The sequence below is a fragment of the Bombus affinis genome, chromosome 4 (assembly GCF_024516045.1).
Source record: "Bombus affinis isolate iyBomAffi1 chromosome 4, iyBomAffi1.2, whole genome shotgun sequence".
Classification (NCBI taxonomy): Eukaryota; Metazoa; Arthropoda; class Insecta; order Hymenoptera; family Apidae; genus Bombus; species Bombus affinis.
This window is the reverse complement of record NC_066347.1, coordinates 11,623,267-11,643,261: the sequence shown is the minus strand read 5'-3', so window position 1 is coordinate 11,643,261 and position 19,995 is coordinate 11,623,267. Positions and strand designations below refer to the sequence as shown.

Below are 19,995 nucleotides of genomic sequence, written 5' to 3'. Positions count from 1 at the left end.
TTCTATGTATCTTCAAAGTTCCTTAGAAGGCTAGAGGACATATAGTTGAGGTTATCTTGATTATTACGAATAATTAACATAGTTGAATCGATGCGAGGAATGTTTTATTTGTACTCGTATTGATCCCATTGCAGCATATTTTACAGTAAGTTATTTTTATAGGTAGATTTTACCGCACGAGAATATAACGACGTTGTTTCACGTTTCATTTATAGAGCATTATATTATCGACATCGTCATCGATGTAATGATTCTCGATCACACGAACAAACTTCTTGCAAGGTAACCGAATTTGTCTAGATTTCCTTCGCGTAAACTGTAAACTACGATACGATTCACAATGCAAACGTTCGCCATTGCTACCGATTGACTGAGATCATCTTTACGGGAGAAAGTAAATAAAATGAATAACATTTTTCTAAGATCCGTAGATATATGATGTAAGACTTAGAATCATGTTAATATAACATGGTAGCAGCGAAATAACGCAACATCGAGCGAAGTTAGTATCTAACCCGAAACGTTGAATATTCGAATTTCGGCTTTACGGTGAAACTACTGTTATCGTTCGAGATTCTCGAGTATTTGCAATTGCTAATACCAAGTAACGACGTATCATTTTCAATGCAAATCGAAATTATCACGTTTACGGATAAAAGCGAATAGAGAATAAAGCTATCGTCGAACAGCACATATGTATATGACCCATATATCGTAGCATCTCGCGAGTAATTATTTTCATTTTTCTCCGATCATACGATTATCGTGTATATACATGGTAGCGCATCGTGCATAAATAATTCAAACGATAACGATTAATATTTGACGAATCGTATAATACCTGATACGAAATGTTACGTACTTCGTCAAGACGCGACAATAGTTTCACTTCGAGGTTATATCTATATAATCGTATATTTGAGCATCGAAGAAACGTATATACTATATAGGCTCTTTATATGGTTTTTCGAGCGTGAACACGATAGAGCAGAAGGTTGTATGAAAACAAAAAAGATCTTACATAGAGTATTGTGTCTGTACTTTATTGTGTCCATATAGTAGACGTGTCTCTCGCGACTACGTCCATCGAAGGAACGAACATTGGCGTAAATAAATAAAACGGATAAAAAGTATAATGGTGCTTTCGTGAATTTCCATCCGCGATCGAGATTCGACAGTGTCTGTGCGAAAATCCATGCGTCTCGCCTTGCTGTAATCTCCCGCCAACGAAATATATACGAATAATCGACTTTCAATTATACAGGACAAGAAAATTTCGTTTTTATATAGATACTACTACACGTAGATGCAGTTCTCAAAATAGTCCAGATAAAATAAATAACTGATAAATAAATAGGAAATATTTCGAGCGGCGAACATTTCACTAAAAGAGTTGAGTTTTCGATCATTCACCTCGTTGATTATTCGAACGTTGCAACTTTTTGCAGTATTCTTCGTTCCATTAATCGTTTCATCGCGGCAGAGAAAAATATAATTATAAGATTCGCAAAAGTCCGATAAACAAAATATCGGACGAATAACGGAAATACTCATTTCCATTGTTGTAATAGATTTTAACACAGCAACTGAATCGTACCGTCATCGTTTCTATATTTACAGAAATGTATTTACACGCTTTGCGTACACGGATGATATCTAATGGCGTGTATACATATCGAGTAACATCGAAATACGCTCGTCCTATAACAACGAATTTTTCTAAAGAGATCTTCGCAATTTCTCGAATAATAATTCCCGACATATAGTGCCGTTCGAAAATTTAGAGATATGCGGATATACAAATTTTCGGCAATTATTTAGAAAGCTGCCGACATGTTGGATTTCGATGATTTTCTCAATGTATCGTAGAAGTCAACATTTCGAACAACTTTTTCCTTTACGCGTTTACTGGCGCCTATCTTTTAGAAATTTTTAGTATTTCAGAAGTTCGTAAGAAACTGTCGGCATCGATATTCGCAAGTAACTGACAGCATACACGCGTTTGGTATTGGTTGCCGGGATAGAACGACACCTAACCCATCAAACCTATATAAGCTGTAAACAGAAGATAAGAATTAGGTTTGGATTAGGTGTGATTTTATACGGTAACCGATACTAACGCGGATGCACATTTATAGGTAGAATTCACTGTAGTAGTACCGACTGTTCTTTTTGCGAATATCATGGAAACTAACTACCAACGTATTAACATTATAGGCAACATATTAAAAATATCAACGAGATCCAAGATGGTGGCAACTTTCTAAATAATTACGAAAGAAGAAAGAGAAAGAATTTTTACCTTCTTCGAATGAAAGAATTCTGCAGAGAGAATTTGCGTATATGCAGACAATACGAAGGAGATCTTTGGGTATATACATATAAATATACTTATAATATATTATATCATACAGGAATCTACAGTTGGAACGTGTCCAAACGATTGTGCCGTTAGGTTCAAGCAAATGCCGAATATTAATCAAAGGTACTCTAGAAAATCGCAGCTAAGTATCTCGTATTTATTGGCATTAATCGGCAAACTGACATAACCGATTAGACGTCATTTCAAAACCAACACAAGCTTCCTAGTCTTACCGTTCGAAATTCTCATACTGTATCCCATGCGAGACAATCGGAGATATTTTGTCGAAAGAGATTGAACGCCATGATGAACTGGACTTTCCGAGTACCATGATTAACGAGCTGTCGACATCAAAGGTGCGATATATCGCTCGGTGGAAGATGACGTTTAGAGTTGAACTATGACGGCATACGCGTACGGTATACACTGCTGTTTAAATATTACCTCGTGTCGATTCCGTACGATACCTCTTATCGACTACTTAGTGGTTAACTGACTAGCAACGGGGGATCGATCTAAGCCGACCAATTCTCCTTCTCGAATACTTATACGTATTATTAAAATATACAAGAAAAAGGTACGTAATAGGAAAATTGAAAAAAAAAGAAAAATATCGAGCACCAGCGTTGACAAGTGGTAGACGTTGACCAGTCGAGCCTTGACTCGAAGCGCAAATATCGATCATTTGAATAATAATATGTTCCAATAATTCGATCTTTCTCTCGATCAACATTTTAAATTCGATCAGCGATTTTAAAATCCTTCGATCTGATCGACAGTCTCAAAGCTTGCGAACGAACTCGACGGGGCTAACGAGTCTTAATCCACGATCTTCCGCTTCTATTCGAAGCCGAAAACTTTCTTAATCGTCCTCTCTTCGTCTTATGAATTTCTAAAGGGTATTCGGTATTCCACACGGCTGGATCTTGCAATTTTCTCCAGACGATTCAAGGAAATCCGATATCCCAGGAGAAAGATTCCTCTCGATCTCCAATCCCGATTTACTCATTCGAGCAGGATCTTGTAGAACCGTAGGAACGTTTCAAACGATATCAGGAAATGAAAGCGTCCTCTTCGCGGTTCGTCGAGATATTGTAGTCGCGGAATGTTAGAAGATCGCCGAGTCTTAGAAAGTAGAATTTTTGTCTACTACTTTTAGAAGAAGAGAATGGCGGATCATCGGCGACTAAAACTCAACGGTAATAGGCGATTCTTTCGTTCGGATTAACCGAACGCGGTAATATCTTTAGAAAGCGTTTCCTTAAAAATGGAAACAAAGTAGCAGCAACTATACCGAACGATCGCAGTCCTAGAACCTTTCCAAAGAATTAAATTCTCTATTGATAATGGCCGCCTCGGCGTCTTTCTCCAGCACTTTGTCTCCGTCAGGCAACCGATCCTGTCCATCGGGTTCGTTCACCAAGATACTCTGCTCTGCAGTGTCGAACGCGTCCTCCGGTGCGAGAAACAAATTCGTCGTTCGGCCTTTACACTTGTTTCGATAGTCGAGATTATCCGGAGCAGGCCTGTGACAGGAGTCGCAGACGGTATCCGTTCTGGAAGTGCAAGGATGCGCCTCGTAGAGACCTGGACCGCACCTAGAACAGATCCAGCAGGGCTGGGTGCTGTGGTGGGGGCTGTAGGTGCCTGGTGCGCATTTGCCGCATTCGGTGTCACGGCCACGGACGCAATGGTTCACGGCGCCCCAGCCTGGACCGCATCTGCTACAATGGCTGCCGCCTTTCTGATGCCTGATGTGCGGCCTGGCTTCGCTCACCTGGAACAAGGGCAGATGCGATTCGCTCAGAGGCAATTCGATGTACATCGAAAGCTTGTATCTTAGCTGGCTGGTAGAAGATGGTCACATTTTTGTAATTTTTTAGATTTTCGATCGATCGAGCAGTGATCGTTTTAGAAGACGCGGTCAATGGATATAAAAGGGAGAGATACTTGAGGAACCGTTATGCAAACCGGTTTCGAAAAGATCTGTAACGGAACGACGCATGTAGCGGAATTTCTAATTATTTGGAAATTTCGTGCTTAAATCGCATCGATATTCTTTAGGAAGCGTATTAAAAAAGAAAGAAAGGACTAGAAGCGCAAAAGTAATTTATTACAGCTTGACGTATCCGTCTATCGGGAAACTTGAAATACAAGTTTCGCTACTACTACTATTCCCCATACATGCGTACTATCGTACTGCTATTTCGCGATTACGTCGATTAGAATTAACAAAGCTATCTTTTATATTCAAGCGAATAGACCTGTGGCTTGGTAATCGCTTTGTTCTAAATTTACTGTATAGCTCGGGAGAACAGGTGCCAAAGGATAAAGCCACCTGACTGGGCCAACACCTTGCGCCTTTCTTTCGTTGCGCCTGAAACCGCTATCGAGATATACCAGAAAACTCGTTCGGTCAACACGCAAATTAGGGTTTCTCGTGGCTTTAGCTTCACCCTCGTTACGTACGACCCCTGTCCTGACAAGTTCGACGACTGTCCGGCGTGAGCTTCGTTTCTTTTCACGCGCAAATAACGATCCTAAAGAACGTTCTCCCTTTTTCGACTAGCCAAGCGAATGGCAGATCTGTTCGCCAACAAATCGCGCTTTTACTTTCCCTTCGTAACGTAACCGGTAATTCAGATAAAAGTATAATACGTCATTGACGAATCGAGCGGCATCGATACTCGCTAAATGTGCGGATATTTCGTTTAAGGGGACACGGATTTCGATGAAACGCCCGTCGACTATGAGAAATAAAATATTCGTAATAATTGAAGGCGCGTTTCGTTTCGATAAATCGAAGAAAGGAAACTGCGTTAAGGAAATAAGTTAATAACGTCTAATAATCCCCGATCTGAATTCGTATCGATTATCGATTTCTCATTTTGAGAACAGAGCGAACAGAGCGAAACGCTTAATAAGTAGATCGACGCGGCGCACAGTCCAGCATCAGTGGTGAAGTGAAATTCCTTTTAAAAATAAAATTCAAATATGTAATAATAATAATTTCAGCCAAATACTTGGTTCAATTTATTTCAAATCGATTTAACGTTCCCTTTGACGTCGATGTCGTTCAGTTAATAAGATAGATCGCCGAAATGAGAAAAGAATCGTTGGGATAAAATCTTGGCTGAATTCTTCTTGAAGAACTTTTTCGAGCGATCGATTCCTATTGATTACTAGCAGCGCGTTCGCGTGGCACGTCCGCGCCGTTTGAAATCAATGGAGACAGAAGGGACGAAGATGGTCGCTTATAACGAAAAGAGCGACGAACGAGGTACAGCGAGTGGTAGTTTGGTCGCAGCTGGCAGCAGCCGGTTGCTGGCACGCGCCAACGGTCACCGAGCCATCAGGTGCGTCGTTGCACCAGCCACCGTCCGTTCGTAAAACCTCGTTCGTCTCCTTTATTTTCTCCTTACGTGCAGCAACCACCGCTCGATTCTCTATCGATAGCGCGCGGTCGTGAATTCGTTCGCTCGAGAGCAGACGAATTTAACATCCTATATGCCTATACCCTACTGGTTGTCGTGTAATCCGTCTACTGCATCGTTTCCGATCGTTAATTTTAACCGACTCTTCGTTTGTTCGTACGTTTGTCTAAATTTTGTTCCCCTTAAAAAGCTTAAGGTGCATGGACTTAAACGAGCCAGTATGCAGACGATAAAGTACGCAGTCGGTAAAGCCGAGGTTTTTCCTTGATCAAAGAGCCAAGCCGATAATTCACCTAAATTACGTTCCGTATTTTCTCGCTTTCCGATTCCAGCTCTATAAATTAATATAAAATATAAAGTTGCTCAACGGAATTATTCTCGTTACGTTATCCTGTTTGCAGTCAATATCGCCTTTCGCAAGGAACAACCGTCGTTGGAGTTTGTCAATTAGAAACGTTACGTATGCGTTGAACGCGAATGCAAGTTTTACAACATCGATTTATTCTATTAATACGAATGCCAGCTTTTCAATTTAGCGAAGAAAGATTCGAACGTCTCTGATATTTTATTCTTTTGTTACTTGCAAAGCTTCGTCGCGTGTCGAACGTAAACCCATTTATTTCGAGAAGAAAATACCGGCTATCGAGCGTCGTAGCATTGATATACTGTAAAAGAACATCTGGCGTACTACATTGGAAAAGGAGAGACGACAAAGAACGCCGATAACGAGTCGAATCCGATATAATCGGACGAGACGTCAGCGAAGACAAAGATTTTTCTGATTTTCACCGATGATAGATAAAGAGGTGGAAGGCGTGTTTCACGGAAAGGAAGAAGATCGCTGTGGCAAACAGCACGAGCACGATACACGAAGACGCGTACGCGTTCGTAAGTTAGAGCGTCGTTTTATCGGTGGCGTAACACGATCCTGGCTCCTCGCGTAAGGTTGCAACCTGTCAATTTGCGGGCGAGACAAGTCCGGTGAAAAGGGTTAATAACAGCGGTGCCCCAACGCCGGGCACCCCCGCGTCACCCCCTTATTAATAAAGGAACTTAAAGATCGAGTCAGGTGGCTACGCGTCGGTACCGATCGCGCGGTTCCGCTTCTTTTTCTTTTTTACTCGTACTCGGAGTACGATTATTACTCGGCATTACGATTCGACCATGCTACACGCGCGATTCATACGTGCGATCGCTAAAGTCTTTCATTTATATCCGCAATTTGTCATACTCGAGAATACTTGCAGAAAATATCGTCTCTCTGCGACAGATAGGCGCGCGTCAACCGCAAACCACTTTTTTCTCTTTATATAAGTTACACGAGTCGTAATAACGACGATGATCTTAAAGGGCCTTCGCGCGAGCGAAAAACATCATTTTCTAGACGACCGGTGAGGCATGGCCTCGGAACGGTGTAGTGTCCGGAGGGCACTCCTCGCCTTTAATCGATAACAGTAGGGTTGGCGTACGGGAAGCGAACAGGAAATTGCATCGTCGAAAGAAGCTGGCGTAAACGGCCGAGTGGCCGCGGTTCGAAACGGTCTTTAACAATTTCCGAGCATTTTTCCGCGCTTGTAACCGCACCCCTCCCGACGCGACGCGACGCGACCCAACGAATCTGCCTCGAATCCCGTTTCCAAGGATAATAACGATCGTCCATCGTTCGATCCTTCTTTACTCGCGTTATCGTAACTTTTCCTTACGTCGCTTTCTTCGCGGTTTGAAAATGTTGCAGCTGTTCGTAAAACGCGATTTTCGCTTTCTTTTTTCACGCATCGTTCGTATTCGAGAAACCGCAATTCTTGCTCCCTCGGTGTTAAGTTCGAACGAATGGAAAACAATCGATCATTTTACGCTGGCAAGGCTCGTGAGTTGTCGAACCGAGGACGAGGTAAAAGGACGTACCTTTTGTTTCGTAAACAGATGTTCAGAGGCAATCTTTCACGGGACTACATCATCTTCAAACTCGATTACAGTCCAGGTAGACCATCTTGCATCCATAAGGGGATACGTTATGATCTAGATCTATCGCGTTCCAGGCAACCGTCGCAACTTCAAAGTTTTTGCGAACGCAATCTATCACAAGTTGGATCTTGAACGTCGAGGCTGACTATCGCGAGACTCGGTCGTATCCATCGATCGCAACATCGAGGAACGTTGTCGACAACGCATTTTGCGCCACGTTGCTTTCCTTTTGCTAAAAGCCAATCTGTTCGTTATTTCTTACGAATCCCCTCTACGATTTTACGATATTAATCGCTACTTCGATCGACGGTTAATCGTCGGATGACGCGTCGCGTAAAACTCCGATTCCACTGTTTTACAACGGAAGGCCAATTGTAAGAGGAAAGACCAGAAAGAGAATGATTTACGATCGGTCGTAGGTCCGTAACTACGATGACGGAAGTAACGGCGCTCATAGCGACGAGTATGAATAGGACTTCCGGCAGGACGGACAAAGCGGAAGCAGTAATTGCGGTGGCTTTTGTATCCCCCCCCCCTTTTTTTCAGCGCCACATCGCGCCGGTATGCCAGCGTCGCGTCGCACCGATAAATTCCGATTGAAAATTACTCCTTCCTGGTCGTAGCGCGCCATAGAAATTTCTCTCTCTTTTAATTTCCTCTCTAGCCAATTCTAACCTTCCTTCGTTTTAACCACATCGTTTAACTCTTTTTCGATTTATGCCCCGATCGATAATCCCGCTCTCGAGTCACGCCAAAAGAAAAAAAAAAGAACATATTCGAATTGTCGTTAACATCGTCGTTACTCCATCTTCCTCCAACTATCGGTTACTTTTGATTTCCTTCCACATATACGCATACGTATATTAACGCGTTCGCAATTTTATCGAATACGTTGCTCGAGTATCGCTCAACGATCGCTACTCTGCCGCGTTCGATTAAACAGCTTACATCTTTCCAGAAATTATTAACGTATACCGGCACTTTTGTTTTCTCCCTACGCGCAGACACATTTTTTGCATTTACGAGCAGTCCAAATGGTAACTAAAATAACATCAACTGCTCGTTTAACCCGTTGAAAAAGTAGATATCACGAATTTTCGGACCACGTTTGTAACGAAACTGAAACGTCATTATACTTAGTCTTTTCGAATAAAAAATTCCGATTGAAATTCACAACCGAGCACCGATTACAGCATATAAATTCGCGATTCGTACCGAGGAAAGTGAAAACAGCGAGCGTTTTAATCGGTGCACTCCAGTGCATTTATGAAACAGGGATGCACAGGAACGCGAGCATCGCTCGATTTAAGAGCAACATTCGACAGCGTTTCGTTTCACCGTGTCGTTGCGATCAGCTCGCTTTCGAATATTTTCCTCCTATACGTATGTTATTTATCTTTTATAACTTAGGTCTAACCGTAAGCAAGCGTGAGAAAAGGAGAAAAGCTGCTCGATCAACCTTCGATCTACGGTTTAACTCGGGAAAGTTTATCGTAACTCGTAACATCGTCGCGACTCGGTAAGTAAAACCGTTCGGTTCGTAAAATTATTTCTTTCGGTGATATTCCGTTTATTCAACGTCGAATAAGATTAGAAGAAGTAGCTATATTTTCGGAAACCTATCACCCTGATGATATCGAATAAAATTGAAATAACGGACGAAATAACAGAAACCGAAAAGTAATATCGAAGAATTTATATTTAGTTTATCGGTTTTCAGTTGGAAAGAAACAAGTCCGAACGTTTATTTTTTTTGCCCGTTACGTTCGATTTCGATATATGAATAATAAACACCAGGTAAATGGAATTTCGTTACGCGAACGTTCGTCGCTTCGATATTTCGGTGGTAGTAACCGAATTACTAGCTGTATCCTACTGCGTGTTTACGCAACGGTCGGTGCACCGTTCGTCCTTCTTTCAACCTTTTCTCTCCACCTTCCTGTCCTAGCGACGACCGAAACCGAAACGCACCCGTGCAAATGCAAAATACCTTTACACTCACATATTACGTTTTACAAGCTGAATTTTTCCGAGAAGTGCAAAGAAGAGCAAAGTTAAAATATCGAACGAATCTTTGCTCGATAATTTCCCTGTTCCCAGGCGCATACCTGCGTAAAAGCGCATCTTTAAAGCCGTTAATCTAATCGTAATTCTCTTTCAAGTTGCGCTTCTGACCGCAACGAAGACACTTATTTTTTATTCATCGACGGTTATTGCCGCTGCTTTGAACTTTTGCAATTTTTACTTATGCATTTGCATTATACGAATCGATAACGGACAAAGATAAATACAAGGAATAATACCGTTTTAGCAGTTGCGTGGTTTTTGCTTCTTAGAACGACCTCGTTTCGAGATATAAAACGTTTAGCCTTCGCCTATCGAAAGACGACAAATTTATTCGACGAAAAAACGTGAAAAAGCGAGTACGCCGATTCCTCTTTACCTAATTGGCCCGCTAACCACACCTCTTTTGCCCCATAGCCGAGTCTCTCGACCAAAGTTGCAGAAACTCGAAAACAACAACAGCAGCGCGTCCCTTAACGTCGCTTACACACCGGTGTAAACTTTTCGAACGGTCCTCCTAGTCCGTTGCAGCCTGTTGCATTTATGCAACGACCCGTGGAGAGGCCGTTGAAGGCGACGAGCTGGTCAAAGGGTTGCGCACGTGTTCGAGCGAACAGGACACGATGGCCAATGCGGCAAAGTGCGGTGTCACGGCACGCTGAACTTTTCCTCGTGGCTTTTGACTGTTGCACGAGCTCGATTGTACGGCCTCGAGGGTGCAACGAATCGACACGACGCAGCTGCGCCGCCGACTCCGATAATTATCTCTGCTACCACCCTATTGTTCCTCGATCCTCCGCCTTCCTATATCCAAAACTTGACTCGGGCTCGGTCTGGTTACAGGATTCCTCCTTTTGCAGACCCTGCGGCCCGCAAACTGCCTCCTACGCGGTTGCCTTTTCATCCAACGTATGAGAACGAAGGGGCGTGGACGTAGTTGGAGACCGTTGCCCCAAAAATAGTCACAATTCTCGCTAGTCGATTTTAAAGTTGCTCGAAGCTGGTCGACCGGAGACGATCTTTTCGTTTCGTTGAAAAAAAATGGTCGCACTCGTCTAGCGAATATATCTAGGCGCGTGGTAAAGTTCTACTCTATGGAAGCGACGAAAGCGAACGCGCGTCTCTCCACGCGTTACCGGGTAACGCGGGGTATGCATAGGAGGAAAATACTGGCCCGAATCTTTCTCTTCAACCGTCGAGGTAAACCGTCAAAGCCGTAATATTTTTTTTCTCTTTTTACCTTTTGTATACTTTTTTCCTTCGTGTTCTAGTCGCTTTAAACCGTCCACGCGTTAATCGCTTTAACGGGCGTTAAATAGTCGTCAAGTAAAATAATTCAAAAAGCTAGAAACGGAGAACTTGTAAAATTTTATACCAAAGAAGTAAAAGTTAAAAAAAAGAACGAGTTAAATTCAATTGTTCCGTCGTAAGTTGTTGCACCAGTTTGCCTGACTTCGGTTAGAGAGCGAGTCTGCAGTTCGCTTCAGACCCGGCAAAAAAAGATCAGCCACGCTTCCGGCGACTCTTTTCACAACGCCACGGAAGAAATGGGAACGCGGTTCTTTAGACTTTAGAGGGCCGTTTGCTGCGCAGCGCCTGGTTAGAGGAAAATTTTTCAAAAAATCCCGTTCCACTTGCTTGCCGAAAGAAAGAAGAAAAAAAGGAAAAGCGAAGGACGAACATCGGGATAGAATTAAATACGGGCCTATAAACAACACGAACCAGGTACATCTCGGTTATCGTAGTTGATAAATTCGCAAGAGCGACCAAGTCGAAAATGCCTGGTCGTTATTCTACTTGTACTTGTAAGTACCTACTTAGTGAGATAATATCGTCGTTTTACAAGTCTTCCGCTCGATCCGCTCGATGAAAGCAGTTCGTGTCTCCCTGTCAATTTGCTTTTCCAAGTTTTCATTCTACTTTCGTTCCAATCCTCGAAACCCATACATACGCGTCGTGCTATTTCTTAACACGGAGATATATTCGTATCGTTCGCTTGCTTCGTCCATTGCTTTCGATTTAACTCGCTAAATTTCATTCGAGCCGACGAAACATCCGCTCTGCGATCATATATCGTGTAGCTGCGTGGCTAGCAAAGTCAAAGAGAAAACGAGAATCCGCGCGATGGTTATATCAAACATAACGTAACATAACATAAGGAAGTTGGGAAAACGAAGAAGGAGAAGCTAGAGTGGAAACTATAGTGGCGCTTGATTCGTGGACCAAAATTCAGAGTTGCTTCTGCAGACTGGCCGAGCGTACGCACGTGCTAACGAGCTGGTCAAAGTTAACGAGCACCGACGTAGCCTTACACTTACGCAGCCGCGCTGCACCGGTCACGGCTAAGAAAACAATCTGCCAGTGACGAGTGCGATCGCTCTGTTCCGGTGACACTCGCTCGACCAACCCACGATCTTTTCGGAAGAACAAGCGTCGTGGAAAAAAGTCACGTTAACGATTATTAGAAGAAACGTATAACGATCGGACGAGATCTAAATTTCTCGAAAAACACGCAGAACATGCGAAGAAAGAAGAAGGACTGACTCTTTGATCGACTCGCGTATCTACTTAAGAAAAGATCTTTTTCTCTAAGCGTTTTCCAAAAAAAGGCAAAACTACTCGCAGACCGCTTCTTCCGTGAAAATATCGAACAACGAAACGCTATGAAATGTATGAAAAAGCTGCGATATCAGTTGAGAGTTTTAGCTAGCACGCTAGCTGGTTTCTTATATACATCGTCGGCAAGCTATTCAGTTCACTGGGGTATTTCGTGGTTTACGAGGCTCATTAGCATGCCATGGGAACGAGAAGTCGTCGGTTCCGGCGATCCCGTCGCGTCGGTTTCCCCGACCCTTGCTGCGATCCACGCGCCATCAACCTACAAGTAGACGTCAGTCGTGTTCTCCCATAGGTATATGCAGGGCTGATACGAACAACAATAACGTTAAGCTGCCTGATTTATATCGGCATATCTGTCTCGTACGCCATGTCCTGGTACTCGCAGACGAGGCTTCGCGTATATACGTAATAGTACAACGTTTAACTTTTTTTCTTTTCCTATCTACAAAGCTGCTAATTAGGTTAAGTAGCGTAACAGTTTTCTAGCCGAACGTAATATCTCTTCTAAATGACTACGCTGACTATGACGTTAATTAAGACGATATCATTATCATCGTAACGATAATATTAGTAACAATTTGTATTAATAAGCGTACGCGTCGCAATCGTATCGTACGTTCGTCTCACGGTATACGTATCTACGACAAATATTAAATCGGAATACTTCTCCGTGATCGCTTACGCGTCACATCGTAGCAGCAATAGGTTCTTCGAGGATGTTACCCTGCCACCGGCTCGCGGCGTCTTCCCAGAATGCAAGCGTTTAATTTTGCTTTCGCGAGACAAAGTTTCCCGGAGCGAGAGGAATCGAAATTGCCGCGGAAACTGATGCTCTCTGCTCCGCCTGACCCGCTCGATTCATTAATTTTTGTGCACACACACGCGCCAATGCATTACTAACTCGACACAATGGGCTTCCCAGCGGACTCGGAGGCGACCTTTGTCGATTCGCCACAGTCTACGCACGATAAATGCTGCATGCGTTTTGATTATCGTCGAAATCTTTCCTATTGTTTCGTTATGAGTCGCTTTTTACGAGTAATTAGGCTGTTTCTTACGCGCGCATGTAATAAATTCGCGTTCCGCAAGATTTTTCTTCCGATAAAAGCGTCCGAGTCTCGTTCCTTAACTCGCAGTGAAATTGGAGACGTTGAAGATTCTCCCTCTGCAATTATCTTGGCTTAAAGCATTCACAAGAGAAATAGCTAGACGCGAATACTTATCGATGGATTAACGTTACGTGGTTTTTTTCGTGCAACGTAATTTCGTCGTACGTATATATCTATCTATAAATATATATGTATATATATATATACACACACACGTACGCGCGCGCACGTATACATACGTTCTTCCCCTTTGCCTTTACACGTTCTTAATTCATTTCGTTTACGTTTAAACATTTTCGCATTTTTCTTTCCATCTCGTTCGTACATACGTATTATATCGTTTTTCCGTTCTCCGTGTTCGTGTCTTCGTATATTTTGAAACAGCCTAGCACTTGTTTACGAAACGTTATTTATTCGAAATAGTACCGGCCAGTGTATTTTTTTTTCAATCATTACCACCTTATCTACAGCGCCATTATTTATATCCTACTTTATTCCTATCGTCTGCTGTAATAAATTTCTTTCCGTCCAGAATTCAAACTAGCGGTTTCGAGAGTGCCGTGTGGGAGGATGCCGTAAAAGGAGAAAAAAAAGAAAAAAATTCTCTTTCAAGGGCGCTTCAAAAAATTTCGAAAACGTTCTGCACTTCGAGTCGACTACGTTGAACAAAAAGAAGAGGAAAAGGGGAGAAAAATGGCGAAAAAGCGGCACGACGTACTTTTCCCATCTGGTTTCAAAAGTTTCACGCGCGGCTCGATTTTTATTTTATTCCGAGTAACAGCGCACAATCCCCGAAGCGTTTCGATTTCTCTCGGACATTTTCGTTGCCGTGCGAATTTTTCGCTGTGGCCTTTTACGCTCTGCTCGATGATCCATCCGCGTCTGTATCCGCCCCTCGTTAATCCGTTTCTCGAGTGCACGCCGAATGGTTTCCACGTTAGCGATGCGCTTTGTGCATAGACACGAATTTGCTCGCTAAAATCGCTAAATATTCCATGGGCCCGTGAACCTTTCCACGAGGATGGGACGCTCTCTCGTGAAAGGCGACCCATTTATGGCGATGCGACGCGACGCGAACGAACGCACGCGAAACTAGGCTTCCACACCGTTGGGACAACGTTCCAGCCTTCTTCCGTAGGATCGTCGAACGCGGACAGTCGTGTCTTTGATTTTACACGTTACATTTTACATTTTACGGGGGACGTAATTAAGAAGGGGAAGGGCGGCAGAAACGAGGAGAAAAGTTGTACAAATATAGCGATCTCTGTTTTTTCTCTTAATTTGTGATTTTATTTAACGCGGATTAATTTGTCGGACGAGTAGCTTTAGCAAAGAGCGCACTCGAATCGAATTAACAGAGCCGATCAACGAACGTTAAAACTAGGTCAAAAAGTTACAGCGCAACTTTTAAATCATCCATTTCCTTTCATCCTCGAAACTTGCAATTCGTATGGCGCGTATGTTCTCTGATAATTTTTTTTTCTTCTTTCTCTCTTCTTTTTTTTTTTTTTTTTTTTTAAATTATGTACAATCGTGAAAAGACGTGCCTGACAATAACGATATTCCAAACTTTGAAATAAAATAGCACTAGGTTAGGATACCGATAGAGCCACCGTGTAATTAATTTCGTTAACATCGTGAGAATATCGGTAATTTAAGTACTTCGGTCAACATGCTTTTTAACTCGATTTCTTGCAATAATCCGTCAGAATCGAATTACAACAGACGGAAAAGCTTGACATTTATTCTCACAGCGCTAATCGCTCGATGTACGATGTTTGAAATTTATGAAAATTTCATAGATTTAAAAGATCGGCAATTGCGTATCGAGCATTCGATGCATTAAGAACGTTTATTGCTATTCTAACCTTCGATTACCAAGATATCAATCTTCGAATCGAATAAGAATTCTATGAAGAAACTGTCCAAGCAGGCTACTATCGCGAGCAAACGTACGTTCGACGACTCGATAATACACCGCCCTTCGCTTTTCCAACTTTAAAATAATCTTCGCAAGATATTCGATGGTCGACGATATTCCAGGACCGACCCCTCCCTTAACGCGTCAAGCGAAGTAGACAGTGACAACATTTCGCACTTTGTTAGTACACGCGGCAACAGCTACCAATATATACAACGTACATACCTACATAATATACGTATAGGAGAGGAAACGAGCTTTCTCAGCAACAGCTAGCCTTTTGTCAGCTCCCACGACTTCTCGCGTCCACGCTTCTCATCGCCGTTGATCTTTCCAACTAGATTCCATCGCACTTTACCACGGTAATTTTCCGCATCCGTCGTAATTCGTTTCATTTTCTCTTTTCATTCCTACCATTTTTATTTATTTTTTCGTTCGTTTTATCTCATTTGCATTTCCCAAATCAACGTTCTACGCAGCTTTATAAAAATTTCCTTCCCTTCGTTCTCTTTCTTTTCCTTTCCTTTCTCCGCTTCGCTGTTTTCATTTGCCGGTTCTATCTTTTCGGCGCATGGTCGCATTTATGAAAAAAGTAAATCTAGAAACACGCAGAATCTGTTTTATTTTGTTCAAACCATCGTTCAATTCTTTTCTACTTGCGATGAAACAAAACCTGTGATTCGTTCGTGCGAGTAGTAACGGTAATTTACGAAGGTTTATTGCGAATAACATTTTTCGCTCTGAAAACGCTTTCAAAACGGAATAAAGAATTTTTATTCGCACGGAGCACAGAGCCGTTACTAAATTTATACGTAAATTTAGCATAGACGATTGACCGAAAAGTTCGTCAAAGACGATAACGTAGGCGAGTCTTTTCAAAATCCTTCGAACACATTTATACGAAAAGTGTTCGTCGATCCTTTGCTTACGTCGGCGCATATATCCTATCCGAGTTTCGTTCTTCACCCGTCTACTTCTACTCTACTTTTCGTCTCTTCCATTCTTCTTCGTTTAACGTTCTATTCCGTTTCCACGTGTCTCCTTTTGTTTCTCTGCCCAGGCGATCGTCGTTGTCGTACTCGTTGGTCTCCACTTTTGTCCCACGTCGCGCGTTTCGCCTTTCGCCTTTCGCCCCAATCCTATCTCCATCCCTTTTCCGTTTCGCCGGCTTTCGTTAATTTCTCCGGCGCGTATTTTCGCCTCGCTTGCCAAGTTGCCCCTCGCAAATCTTATCTCCGTTGTACGTCCACCTTTCGCCCTGAATCCTAATGCATATATGCATGCACTTACTCGATATATGCATACACAAGTACTCAAAATAAAGGGCTTCCTGCCCTCTTTCTCCCCTCGTCACCTCCTTTTTCCTCTTCTCTTCTATTTCCTTATTTTGCTTTCCCTCGAGTTGACCAGTCTCCATCCCCCTTCTCGTTCTTCAGCGAGTGTCGTTAACGAGACCCGTGTGAGAACCGATCTTTATCTATCGTCGATGATCTCTGCAGCGAGGATAATTAGCCCGGAGAAGAAGGGTGAAAATTCGCAATTACGCAATTAAATGTCTGCTTCGTTTCCCCTCTGGATTCATCGACGATTATTTTCTTTCTTTGCCTTTGGCTCGCTTTTCAGTTTCTTTATTCTTTTATCTCCTTTCTTCGTGGCTGACTCGAGCAATTGTCTCGTGATTTTGAAGTATTTAGCGCTATTATAAGACACGAAGACACGGAGCTAGAATTCTTTGATTCTGAGGAAAATCGCGTTACAGGGCCAAAGAATAGACATCGAAGCGCGAAAAGATATAGTTTCGGAAAATCTTTTCATCAGGATTTAAAATCGTCGATAATAGCTGCTAGCTCGTGATATTACGAACATTTTTATTATTTTATCTACGTAGAATCGTAAGAATAGCCGCTTGCCGACGTGACGCGAATAAAATGCTCCCTTCCAACTCTTTAATTACGATAAAACACCTCGGACTTTCCCTAATTCCTCTAATTACCGTGAGCACGAAGAAAATTGCGATGGTAGAAGCGAAACGAGATAGCACCGCGTTTTATATCCCTCGAAACCGATAATCCACCGTTTCGGAATCGGTCGAGAGAAGAATCTTCGTCGAGGTTCCAAACGCCTGATATCGCGATCGTACTTTATTTTCCTTTATTCCTTCGATCGCTTTCCCCCTAAATATTTGCCAATGACCAGCGGTAATTGTCGAGAATTATCGTTTCCTCCGTGGCTCAAGATCGTACACGCTCCTTACGCAATTCATCCTGTTTCGACCGTAAATCATATCCTGTCTCTACACCAGCTGAAACTCTCGTTAGAACGAAATAAACCGTGTAACCGTCTCCACTCGTTCATTTTTTATCAATTGATTCAATCTTATAAATATTGTTTATCAATTGACAAAATTGAATTTATCATGGAAGAACAATTACGTTCTATATTTACTTGTTTTTATTTGAAATACGTAGAAAAGCATTAAAAGTGGCAGTCAATACCTAGGAATATTTTCAAATCTATTACAAACGTATAAATCGTAACGTTTAGTAAGATCCTTTAAATATAAGTTTAAGATAACTCGGATTAAATGCTAATTCGGTTTTGCCAGGCAAACACGTATCGGTGGAGACTTATTCTTCTCCTTCCGTGCTTCTTTATTCTCCGAACGTACCTATGTACATATATACTTACAAAGCCGTACCGACTCGGTCTAACTTTCAGCTTATCACGACTGCATAAAACGGTTGGAAATGTATGAGATATCGCTCTAGACCAGTATAGGTTACGTAGATGCGAGCGACGAATTCAATAAAAATTCTAACGACCTACGCGAAAGAAAATAATTTCATAATTTCATCGTCGCCGCTTCCTCTACGCGACTCTTAATCCACAGGTAGATAGTAAACAACGACAATAATGCCTCTTCTCCGTTAATTGTAAGAGCAAAAGTATCTTCAGCAAGCGGCTTTGCCAGCATTATGCCAACGAGTAGAAAATGTCTGTCGAGCGAATGGAATAAAACGAGGGAACGTTAGAAAAAGCTCACGATCACACCATGAACATAGGCAAGCTCACACCATAAAAAGCGTGTACGAAAAGGGAAAACACGCTAATATCTTTTTCGCTGGCAAAAAGAATATCGTGAAACGATCTGTTCTTTATAGAGCGCGATAAGTGAAACCAGCAAATTGTGTACTCCGCCTTAAGAAAATTGACAGTTGTATCATAGATGACGATCAGTTTCTAAATCTCTCCGTTGATCGGGGTTAGGTTGATCGAATATATATGAGTTTGCATTTAGTTTAATTAATTCTCCATGTTCGGTACGAGTTTTCGATTCCTTATATTCTTTTCTGCCTTCTAACGTTACCTTTTTTCGAAATCATGTTTTACGATATACCGATATAGGAAATGTCCTATCATGCAAAAATAAATTATACACTCTATGTAGAACGATCTTACAAACATTCCTACGAGTTCGCCTTTCCAGAGAATGCATTCAACCATTTTTAAGCAACTGTTGGCATTAAGTAGAAAAAAAGAGAAGAAAAATCGTTGTTTTTAAAAATCTCACAAAAATCGTTTCTTCGAGTACTCTTATATGACCTTAAACGCTTGCTTACCTCTAGAAGAGCGGTCAACAAGCAAACACCAAACACGGCAACGATTAATCTTCTAGCAGGAAGCATCCTCGTTCGGTTATCGTTCCCTGTCGATACGTTTCACGTCCGAGTAGCTGCGATGTTAGCCGGCAGTCACCTTGGCTTACAGCATCCCACGCTATTCCTTGCAGGTGCACATCGATCACGAACACCGGCTCGTAAGTTGTAAATTTCGTTCTATTTTCGAACGAGATGCTGAAAATTCGATTTCCACGGCCCACAACCCGGCTATGCGATTATATATTTTATCGATTACAGCACGATCTGGTTCGCGGCACGATTCGATTTCATCGAACGGATCGATCGATCGATATACGTTCGACCGAAATTACGACACGTTAACCAACTCAATTTTCACAAAAGTTTATGACGTAAACTTACTAGTTCGAATCAAGTAACTCGATCGGTTTTGTTAATAAGACGCTTGATGTTTTCGTTTCCCTTTCTAACCAGTTAAATAGCTTCGCACTGGAAAAGATTGATGAAAAAGAACCGACTTCGACGGAGGCTGAGCGTGAATTGAGGGAACAGCAACAGTGCAGCTGTTATTGTTGAACACGCGCTCGATCACGTGGCTACCTCCCACCAACGCGTCTCGACACCGCGGACCAGGGGTGTTACAACTTAAATATTACGCAGCCAAATTACGTATATTCGTAATAAAGGTACTTGTAGCGCGCGACAATATCCCTCAAAAGTAAAACACGCCGAGACTCGAAAGTCATATTCTTCGCGCATGTTTGACATTTTTCCTCTACGAAGAAATTTCTTGTCTGCACTTTCTACGCGCGCGCACACTAGCAGATAATTCATAAATGTACATAGCGGCAACTTCGCGTTATAATATACGGCATTTTCGATG

The 19,995-nt window shown here is 42.3% G+C and overlaps 1 protein-coding gene across 1 annotated transcript; it reads right to left on the bottom strand.

Moving 5' to 3' along the window:
- Window positions 1-1,022: 1,022 nt before the first annotated feature.
- Window positions 1,023-19,678, bottom strand: LOC126915147 (tumor necrosis factor receptor superfamily member 4-like). Its single transcript, XM_050719586.1, has 2 exons — window positions 19,095-19,678; window positions 1,023-4,139 (listed from the first exon to the last, which is right to left on the bottom strand). The coding sequence occupies exons 1-2, from the start codon at window positions 19,158-19,160 to the stop codon at window positions 3,672-3,674; spliced, it is 534 nt and encodes a 177-aa protein (XP_050575543.1). The 5' UTR covers window positions 19,161-19,678; the 3' UTR covers window positions 1,023-3,671.
- Window positions 19,679-19,995: the final 317 nt, after the last annotated feature.

Coding starts and splice junctions, on each gene's coding strand:
- LOC126915147 (XM_050719586.1), bottom strand. CDS start 19,160: ATGCTTCCTGCTAGAAGATTAATCGTTGCCGTGTTTGGTGTTTGCTTG. Junction 4,140..19,094: donor TGTTGACCGCTCTTCTAGAG/GTAAGCAAGCGT, acceptor CCCTTGTTCCAG/GTGAGCGAAGCCAGGCCGCA.